The following is an 11,587-nucleotide window of genomic DNA, read 5'->3' as shown; positions in this document are numbered from 1 at the left end:
AATAAACTTCAATTATATTAAGAATAAATACTGGTTGTTTTTATTTCTTTTATTCTTCCCCCCCCCCACTGCTCAACAAACGGTAACTGAGCTATCGAAGAAACCTAAGGATCACCCCTCCCTCACCTCAACATTTTAACCAATGGAACTGGAGAATTTGTTGTTGCCCAACTAAACAATCCATATTCTTCTCTGTACAACCCACAACCTCGTGCAGCGCAGTGTCTGTCGATTTCCCTTTTACGTAGGCATGCTGAGAGTTGCTTACAAGGTCACGATTTATATATGATCTGATTTCCAAATCTAGTAGCCTTTCTAAAGTCTTAAGAAGAAAGGAGGAAAGACTTATCGATCTATAGTCTTTCGGCAGAGTGTGACTTGGTTTCCCAGCTTTGGGAATGTAGGTCACAGTTACCTCTTTCCATAGCGCCGGTACGTGCGATAGCAGAATGCATCCCCTAAAAATCCTCCTTAGCGTTGATATCAAAACATGCGGTGCATTTTAAAGCATCGCTGGGATGATACCGTCAGGCCCGGGAGACTTGTAGGGTTGAAAAGGTCTGATCGCCCATGAAATTCTGTATTACTTGTTAAACCGTCAACAAGTTCACTCTCCGCTGTGGTGCAGCTTCTGCTCGCATCTCTCCTAGGTTGACACGAGCTAGCATCCTCGCAGCCTGGAAAGTGTGTGCTTTGGCCAGCTAAGTAAGTAAGTGTGACTACAACCGTCGAATGTTTTTATTGCACTCGACGCACATTCGACGGTTGAAGTCACACTACACTAGTTTTTAAGTTTGATTATTATTATTATTATTATTTACATATCTAATATACTCCCTGATGATGAAATTCATAGAATTTCGAAATATTGGAGACAATAAATAAATAAACCAAATTTATAGACCTCAAGCTCGAATAGAATTTTTTATCAACCGAATAAAAATGTCGAAGAATGATGATGTATTGGCCACCACTGTAAATAACAGCGTCTATTGAAAGCCAATAGCCTTTAAACCTAAAAAATTAACAATTATTTTGATGTATGTTGGAAACCAAACACACAATACTCATGGCAATTCTAAAAGAATGGATTTATTTCATAAGTGTCGTCTGATAGATGCTACGTTAACTATATTTTCTTCTCTATCATCAAAATATAGTTCCACTGAGCTTATCATTTTAGAAAACTATGACATTTGTGTACAAATTCATTTTTCTCATTTATTCAAAACAAAAAAACGCTCCGCCACAGCGCCGACAACTTGCTATCGGCGATTATTTTCTATCGCTTTACGTGGTACACATTTTAAATTTTGTCGCAGAGACGACTGACAACGCGACACGACTCGTGTCGCAATACGGAATCGACCCAGAAAAAATTATGGACTTAGCCAAGTTTCGCGCCAATTTTGTTACCTATTGCTTTGGAAAGTGAGACAACACAACACGAAATATTTTTGGTATATTTATTTTAAAATTCATTCTCAGTTTTGCCACTGCTTCATTGAGATTATGGCGACCTTGAGAATGGGAAAACTCCCTGGGAATATTCGGAACAGGGCTCTAAACAATAATCATTGTTTTTTGTGAATGTGTACATAATTATAATTTATTACTATATCTACAGCTCGTCATGTTCATTGACTTGGTCGTCTTGTTCTGACAGTTCCTCTTTATCATCATCATCATCATCATCTGAATATGAAGACTTTTGTTCATTCTCATCTTTTTTTCTCTGTTCTTCATCTTGTTCTTCCTTCATTTTCCTTTCACCAGCTTGAGTATTCTTTACATCTCCCGCGACTGTCATTGCCATTTCAATATCGTCCGTAATAAGTATATTATCGAATATTGTTCCAGACTTAACTTGCCACAAATCAAAACCAATGGTGCATATTTCCTTTCTAAGATACAGATTTGGATCAGAACTATAATCTGGATTATCGATTTCCGGATGTTGCCAAGGTCCTTTATAATTTGGATTATCAAGTTGTTTTGGTTGCCATTCTCCTTTATATTCGGGATTATCAACCATTGGGGGTTCCCATTCACCATCCATTTCATCATCCCAGTCTTCTGGTTTGGTGGCATCAGGATCAGGAATGAGTTGAGGTTTATCCCAATCTTCTGGTTTTGTGTCATCTGGGTCGGGAATTGTGGCCTAAAAATGAAAAGTAAACAAATTAGTCGCCCACTTCACCTGTAAACAATATTTGTACTAGCGCTAATTATCATAAACTGCTTTATTTCCCATAATATTTATTATTAATTTATTCTATTCTTTTTATTTGTTATATTAATTCTAGAAATTTTATAATTTGCTTCTGAGCGGTATATATACACAGGCTGACTTCTTAAATGCAACATGATTCGTCTCATGACATCGTCTTGACTTCATAAATGCAACAAGACGCGTCACGTTACGCGGTGTCGCTGGCTGCGACGTGAGTTTCTCCTGGGAGGGATAGCGAATTTAACAACTCCTTGTGAGCCACCAATTCCCACCAACCAAATAAAAACACCTTCATAAATGTGGGTATTAGTAGTGCACGTAGCGTTTATTTCCAACAAAAAAATATAATTAAAAACTAATAAAAATTAAACAGAGCCACACAACTTACCGCAGTCTTTATCCCTCACGAACTAAATTTTTTAAAAAAGGGCGACAATATTAAACCAAAAAATTCTACTGCATTGCAAATTTCTAACGGTTTTGTTTCAACAAAAACCTGTTTGTGTGACAATCAATGCACGACTCCAAACAAAATAAATCAAAACATAGAAACACACACATGCAAACATATGGATAGTCATGTCATTGATGTCACACCATCACCCTTATGTTGCTGTGTGAAAATGAGATCAAACAAAAATAAAATATATGAGCGGCAGCGACATCGTGAATCGACCCGATTCACTATTCAATATCTAAGACGGCAAGTTTAGAGACGGGGCGCTTCAAGACTCCAGTCGATGTGACAATATCAGCTTGTCGGACTACACCATCTTTGCCTTTGTACACCTCTTGCACTCGACCTCTTCTCCATTCACGACGAGATACATCAGGATCACAAATTAATACCAAGTCATCTGGGGATACGGGCTTTGTGTACTGGCACCATTAAGCTCTTCTCATTAGTGTGGGCAAATATTCGGCGATCCACCTTTTCCAAAAGAGGTCACGAAGCTGTCGTGAGATACGCCACTGTTTCTTTAACACAGCTGGTTTGTTGACAATTGTTCCGGCAGGAGTTTCTGGCATATTTGGATGCCCCAACAAAAAATGATTCGGCGTTAATGGTTCTTCTTCATCAGGACCAACAGGCAGATGGGTTAAAGGGCGCGAATTGACTATATTTTCGGCTTCAATGAGAAAAGTATGTAACGTGTGCTCTCTGGGGGCGACTTCCTTCAACGTTACACGCAATACATTTTTGACACATTGAACCATCTGTTCCCAAATGCCTCCTTCTGATGGATTATATGGGCAATTGAACTGCCAGTCAATGCCCTTTGTAGACAACTCATCCTTCACTCGGACCACATCGAAAACTTCTTCAAATCTCTTGGCTTCTTGGTCTGCTCCAACAAAATTCTTGCCATTATCACTCCGTATTCTTATGGGTGTTCCTCTTCGATTTATAATGTTGCGTATTGCTAAAATGCAGGCATCGGTTGACAGATCAAGGGCAATCTCCAAATGTATGGCTCTTATCGTCAAACATGTAAATAGAGCCACCCATGGTACAATAAGAAGGTAATTTCATGCTAACGTATGATTAAAATTTTTTTTCAAATTTTGAATTTGAAGTACATTCATTGTCAAACTGATGTTTGACATGGTAAACATTGTACACAAACACATACAAACCGACATTTGTCATTATAATATACATATATACATCAAATTGAAGTCGTATAGTTAAATAATTGAAAAATAGTTTATATTCATATAACAAATAGAATTGTGACGAAACTGTTTAATTTGTAACTGTTCCAAGGAGCGAAAAAATCAGTAACGACGAGCGGAAGTGCTTATTGTCGGCCTTGCTCAGTCTGTGACACAAATAAAAGAAGTAAACCTAATTCGGATGTGGCTAAAATCTTCAAAATACCTAAAATCCGGAGTGAGCGTTTATGGGGACCTAACCCAAAACATGGACTTATGGATTTTGGACCGTCTTCGAATAAAAACTAAGTTTGGAAGAAAAATCGGTTATTCCGCTCGATAGTTATTATGCGTTCCAGCCAAGGTTATTCCAATGGATAAAGAAAGATAATTCTGGTTTATATATGTAGTTTTTTTTTTGCAACTATTATCTCGAGGAGAATGTACTTCCCAAACAGAATGTTATACTATTGTAGTAAGAACTTCAAAAACTATGTTAAATAAACTTTTGAATTTTATCCGAGAACAGGAAAAAAGTTTGTATTTTTGTGAATAAGAACCTCCATATATGATATCCACTTTCAAATTTGATGTAAGTATTACGATGTGTAAATTTTGGACCAAATGGATCAATCTACTCATTGTATGACGTAATATAAGCCACGAGGACTACCTGCTGTAAAGATTTCAAAACAATCCGACGCATGTCCTTCACCGGGACATTTGCGAATAATTTTGAAATATTGTGTGGGAGGTACCCCAAGGAATGGACCGATATAGGCCATATTTGATCCTTATCTACGTCTGGTATAAATATTACGATGTGCAAAGTATAGACCAAATCGGCTGCTCTCATCGAGATTAATTGTGCAAACCATTTTAGCGAAAATGTTTAAACTTTTCTGGGGAAGGTACTGGAAGGAGTGGACCGATCTACGAACTTAAACTAAGATTGGTGAAAACATTAGGTTCCTGCGCGTTCCAGAAAGACAGGCGGAAGGAAAGACACGTCTAAACCGATTCCAAATTTTCTGAAACCGATTTCGTCCAAACATATGTACATATGTATGTGTTTATAGTACCTTCGTTTGCTTAAAGTTTAAAAGGAGGACCAATATGCATAAATACAAAAATTATGACAATGGTGGACTTTGAGAATTCCAATAAGGTAATTATTGTACTTACACGTCCCAAAGAGGATATAAAAACTATGGTGTTTTGGTGTTTAAGGATGACCAAAAAATATAATTAACGTTAATATTTACAATAGGTACGAAATAAACAAAGATCTACTTGACTAAAACTAACAAATTGACGAGCCATAAAGGATAACGAACGTGATTTTCTAAAGATTTCTTGAGGAGAGCCAAACAGGATTTCTTAAAGAGATTTTGATGGGGACTATAGCCATTAGCGTGGATTTGTAGTATTTTAAGGAAAGCGAAGTATTCGGCTGTTGTCATCAAATAATTCCCGTTCTATGTTCCACTTTTTATGCTTTTATAAAATAGCATGACAACATAGAAAATATTCTCTTTACAGCATATTTTTGAATTAAAATTCTTTGCATTGATTGATTTTAATTAGGATTTTGCACCAGGAAATCAGTCTGTGTCTTTCATTGAGGAGTTGCATGGACCATATTCCATTCTTACTATGTTCATGACACATATACACTACATAGTATGTATTATCATTGTTAATATTTGTTCTAAGTGTCCATAGCCCATATCCGATGACGCGCCAGCTTCGAAAATACAAAACAATGATTTGTTTTGGTTTTTTCTTTTTTATTTTCACAAAAAGATTTTATATGTATTTCAAAATATAAACAAGATATATTTTGTTTTTGTTGTGAAATGTCATGTCGTATTGTTGTTGTTCTGTATGTGACACGCTCCAGTACAGACATACAGGGTTGTATTTATCTAAATTTGACAGATGCGACTACCTTTTATCATTCTACCATGAGAGCCACCCATCGTTTTTCATGACGTCGACCAATGGTGATGGTAATTGGGCCAAAATAATCTAGCCCGGTATAGGCAAATGGACGGACATTTGGAGTTAATCTGTCGCTAGGCAGGGAACCCATAAACGGCGGCATTGGAGAGACACGGCGTAACTTGCAAACATTACATTTGGAGATACAGCTTTTCAATAGTTTTCGAAGTCGAGGAATCCAATAACGTCTTCTTATGGCGGCAATAGTGGCTTCAAAGTTTTGGTGCTTCATAAGTTTATGCTCATGGACAACAATAAGTTCGGCTAGGCGATGCTTTGGCGAAAGTATAATGGGACGTCTGGTTTCAATAGGCAAGCAACTGGCGGCATCAATACGTCCATAAACTCGCATCAAATTATTCTCGTCAATATAGGGCGACAGACTGTACAACTCGCTGCTTTTTGGGATGGAACCACCAGACTTTAAAACATCTAATTCGAAGGCGAAACTTTCACGTTGAGATAGGCGGCAAAGAACAGTTTCGGCATCCTTCAATTCGACGACTGTTAGACAACTTTCAACCTCTCCAATATGGCTCTTATCGTCAAACATGTAAATAGAGCCACCCATCGTTTTTCATGACGTCGACCAATGGTGATGGTAATTGGGCCAAAATAATCTAGCCAGGTATAGGCAAATGGACGGACATTTGGAGTTAATCTGTCGCTAGGCAGCGAACCCATAAACGGCGGCATTGGAGAGACACGGCGTAACTTGCCGACATTACATTTGGAGATACAGCTTTTCAATAGTTTTCGAAGTCGAGGAATCCAACAACGTCTTCTTATGGCGGCAATAGTGGCTTCAAAGTTTTGGTGCTTCATAAGTTTATGCTCATGGATAACAATAAGTTCGGCTAGGCGATGCTTTGGCGAAAGTATAATGGGACGTCTGGTTTCAATAGGCAAGCAACTGACGGCATCAATACGTCCATAAACTCGCATCAAATTATTCTCGTCAATATAGGGCGACAGACTGTACATCTCGCTGCTTTTTGGGATGGAACCACCAGACTTTAAAACATCTAATTCGAAGGCGAAAGTTTCACGTTGAGATAGACGAAAAAGAACAGTTTCGGCATCCTTCAATTCGATGACTGTTAGACAACTTTCAACCTCTCCAATTTTCTTCTTCAAATATCGTTCGACAAATCTCAGGACATAACCCATTGTACGTTTTATCCTGAGAAAAGAAGAGAAACGATTAAAATGTATAACAACATTTGTACTGACCGTTAACACAAATTTCGAACGAAGCTCTTCTTCAGGCGGCTCGTTATTAGAGGTTGAAATCATTTCGGGCCAATCATCCTTCGGCTGATGCAAAAATTGTGGACCTTGGTACCAGCGAGAATTAAAAGAGAAATCCATATTTCTTTTGGATCTTGTTGTTTCATCGGTAACATTAAAATTTGTGGGCAACCATTTCCAATCAGCAGGACATGTGGAATCCAAAATCTCTGTGATTCTATGGGCGACAAACGGCTTATATCTTCTGTTGTCAGAATTTTTCCAATTGATGACAGTTGAGGAATCACTCCAGCAAATTCCTTCTTTCTCAATGGTGCACAGCAAACGAGTTCCCAATACAGCAGCTTGTAGTTCAAGTCTGGGAATGGTCATTGATTTCAATGGAGCACATTTGGTTTTTGAGGTAATAAATGAGGCTTTAATTTCACCATCTGACTTTATTGACCTCCAATATGACACAGCACCAAATGCGTCTTCGCTGGCATCGACGAAAATGTGCAACTCGACTTTTTCAGGCAATCCAATAGTATCTAGGAACACTCACTTGGGCCACATTCTTCAACTCATCACGCCAATTATTCCATATGTCAAACAGTTCATTTGGGATATCTTCGTCCCACCGAATATCATATCTCCAGACTTCTCTCAACAATAATTTAGCAGTTACCATGAAGTGACTTAATAAGCCCAGGGGGTCGTATACGGACATGACAACACTCAACAATTCCCTCTTTGTTGGGCACCTTTCTCCACTGATGACGTTTGGTTTGACTCGATGGAATTTCACCTCAAACTTAAATGCGTCGTCACCAGGATGCCAATACATGCCCAAAATCTTTTCTGTGGAAAACTGAACATCGGCTAAATCATCACAGAAGTTGAAATTTCTTCCTAAATTAACCTCCAGAGCCACGACAACCTCTTTTGAATTCGATGCGAAATTGCGCAACTCGAAAACAGCTGACTTATGTATTTCAGGTACTTGCATTGATATCACTATGGCTTTCTCTGCAGTTTTAAAGCTGTTGACATAACATCTCTTTGATATCTGCACAAACAGCAACTTTCCCCATTCGAAAATTAAACAAGACGGCAGGCAACGGTCTATATTGTTGAGGACCCTTCAATAATTTCGAATTTAGAGAAACTCCTTCGACTTTGGCGGCAGCATCAAACACTAGGCGAAGTTTCCCAGGCTTCAGGGGATTCAACACACCAAAATGTGGCAGATACCAACTTCTAGGGCTACAAATAGATATTTCGGATGATGTTAACTTTCGTACATACCCTTTATTGACATAATCCTGAATGATTCTTTTGTAGTCGGCACCAATCTCAGGATTCTTCTTCATTTTCCGCTCAATTCCAACAAGTCGATTAAAGGCCATGGAATAGCTATCCGGCAGGATTACATTTTCATCACGCCATAGTAGTCTGGATTGAAATCTTCCGGCAACCTTTATCGTAAAATCCTTGAGCAACTGTCTAGCACGAACATCATCCTTACCCTCTATTGTCGGCAGGGCCTTCACACCAAAATTTTCTGTTTCGAAGTAACTTGACACCAAATCATATAAATTTTGCTCTGGCTGAGCTGTCAGCAAATATGTGTGGGATGTAGGCTGTCTTCCACACACCTGCATAAGGTCCACCTTCTTCTAATGGCACAACTTAATCTGGCAACCCCAAAGGACAATGATCAAGGCCGATGAGCATCTTAGGCGTCACGTTGCTGTATGGCTTCACTGGCACTTCATAATGCTTATTTGACTTCATGTTGAAACTTTGAGTGGGCAATTTCAAATTTGGAACACCATACACATTTTTTAAAGCATACTTCCTCTTCTTAGAAATGCCACTCACATGAAGATCAACCACCATTGCACTTTTTTGAGACGACTTACCACCATACCAGCTTAAATTCAAATTGCTTTGACGGCCACTAAGTCCAAGCTGCCTCACCAACGAACTGTCTATCATGGTCACCGATGAACCTTCATCCAACAAGGCAAACGTTTCAACAATACAGTTCGAACCATAAAGCTTCACAGGCACCACACGGAACAACAAGTTTGAATTGTCACAAATACTGGAAACACAACTCAATACTGGTTCGGCATCTGAATCACCGCGAGTAGCAACACAATTTGAATTTGAATTATTTTCGCCAACTTCTTTTGATTTATCATGCAGCAATTTGTTATGTTTTCTTTGGCAACCATTCACCTGACATTCTTTTCTACGGCGGCAATTTCTAGTAGAATGTCCACTACCAAGGCAAGAAAAGCATAACCTTAACCTTTTCACTTCATTCCATTTATTCGGCACTGACATGGAATGAAATTTCTTGCAATCAAACAAATTATGTTGTCCTCGGCATAATCGGCACTCTTCTTCTTTATCTCGATCATCGGATGCCTACAGAACCACTTTTTTCTTGGTTTCACCTGTTGGACGACTTGTTGTTGTAAGCTGGACACTTCGAATCAAATTGGCAACACCTTTCAACCAATTGCTGAAATCCAAAACTGTAGGCCACCATTCCAAATTCGACGAGTACTGAGCCCATTCCAAACCTTACTCATGGGCAACTTTTGAATTAACTCATCCATTGTGTAGGGTTTGATAAATGTTGATGACCATTTGCTGTTTCCAAAAAGGCGCAAGATTCTGTACTTTTATTGCAAGTGGCACCAACTTCTCTACAGCATTTTCACCTGCTTCAACTGCCCTCGTATTAACAATTCAGGTCGGCCATATTGGAATTTCAGTTGCTCCATCAACGTGTTCACATTGTCCGGATGTATGAGCAACGACTTCACACATTCTCTGGCATCACCCTTCAACGCTTTCTGCAGTCGCAAACAATTTTCAAAATTATTATATAGGTAGGCTGCCGTTGAATGTTCAAATGCCGTCGAAAACATTGACCAGTCTTCAGGAACACCACTAAAACTCGGCAAGTCGTACAACTTCTTTGGCAATGGTGGCATCAAGAAGTTATTATAATATGGCGACTGTTGAACTGCATTAAACGGCTGCGTCAAGGGCGACTGAGACGCAGGCAGAGAAGTTGGCAGCGACGGTTGGGCAACGGCGGCTGACTATGGCGGAATACAGTAGGCTGATCATTGGTTACGTAAGATTGTGGTGTGAGACTCGGGCCATTCGTGTCTACTTCAGATTGGGCACAACTGGAACCACCACTATACTCACTTAGAATGTTACCAGTAACCATTTGTGCTGAACTCGGTGTTGATGCAGCTTTCAGTGAGCGCTGAGAGTTCGCCAGTTGTAGCTGCAACACGTCAATTTGCTCCTCATACTTTCCATCTCAACTTGGGAAACATTTTGCATTGTTGCTGTTGCAATCGGCTGTGTGAGAACACCTGTAGTTGTTGTAGCGGCAATTGTAAATGGTGTACTAGAAGTTCCAGCAGTGGTAGGCACATTTGACCCTCCGGCTGAAGTGGAGGCACCAACTGGAACACTTTTAGTACAACTCGCATTTATTTTTGTTGTATTTGGTGGCGATCTCGGCATCATATTTACAGCACACAACAATGCACAACAGGTATCAAAATTCAAAATGGCAGCACAAATCCAAATTAAAATGCCGCTAAAATTTGCCACCAAAAAATTCTCCAAGTTCTATGGCGGCAAACAATTTTTAAAAATGGCAGCGCAGATTTCAGAAATAAAAATGTCTCCAATATTTTCCACACAGAGTCTTGCAAACGAACGACAATTTTTCAAAATAGTGGCAAATTTCACACAAATAGCTCCAACTTTAATTTTCAGCACCACAAAATTTCAAACCAGAAGAGGCCACACAATTATTTTTATTTGTAGTTTCAGCACAACAAACTTTAAAATCCAAAAGAGCCACAAAATTGCAAAACGACACACTTGTTTCTTGAAACAGCAATTCTTTCTCGAAACAGCAAACAATTTTCCGACGGGCAACACAAAATTTTAACACGACAATAAAACATATATTCACAGCAATTTCTCCAATAAAATTGTTCAACAAATGTTCAGCAAATCCAAATAAAATTTCTCCACAAAAACTGTCCAACAATTTCCCAACAGATTGCGAAATAAAATTTGTCGCTGGCTGCGACGTGAGTTTCTCCTGGGAGGGATAGCGAATTTAACAACTCCCTGTGAGCCACCAATTCCCACCAACCAAATAAAAACACCTTCATAAATTTATATGTATGTGTATGTGGGTATTAGTAGTGCACGTAGCGTTTATTTCTAACAAAAAAATATAATTAAAAACTAATAAAAAATTACACAGAGCCACACAACTTACCGCAGTCTTTATCCCTCACGAACTAAATTTATTAAAAAAGGGCGAAAATAATAAACCACAAAATTCTACTGCATTGCAAATTTCTAACGGGTTTGTTTCAACAAAAACCTGTTTGAGTGACAATC

At 38.9% G+C, this 11,587-nt stretch overlaps 1 protein-coding gene across 1 annotated transcript; it reads right to left on the bottom strand.

Moving 5' to 3' along the window:
* Window positions 1-1,606: 1,606 nt before the first annotated feature.
* Window positions 1,607-2,197, bottom strand: LOC141390848 (calreticulin-like). Its single transcript, XM_073963796.1, has one exon. It carries the CDS (start codon window positions 2,057-2,059, stop codon window positions 1,622-1,624), a length of 438 nt encoding a protein of 145 aa, XP_073819897.1. The 5' UTR covers window positions 2,060-2,197; the 3' UTR covers window positions 1,607-1,621.
* Between the last annotated feature and the right edge of the window lie 9,390 nt (window positions 2,198-11,587).

The sequence above is a fragment of the Musca autumnalis genome, unplaced genomic scaffold (genome assembly GCF_047663935.1).
Source record: "Musca autumnalis isolate F117 unplaced genomic scaffold, ASM4766393v1 scaffold_1, whole genome shotgun sequence".
Lineage (NCBI taxonomy): Eukaryota > Metazoa > Arthropoda > Insecta > Diptera > Muscidae > Musca > Musca autumnalis.
This window is presented reverse-complemented; position numbering and strand designations above follow the sequence as displayed.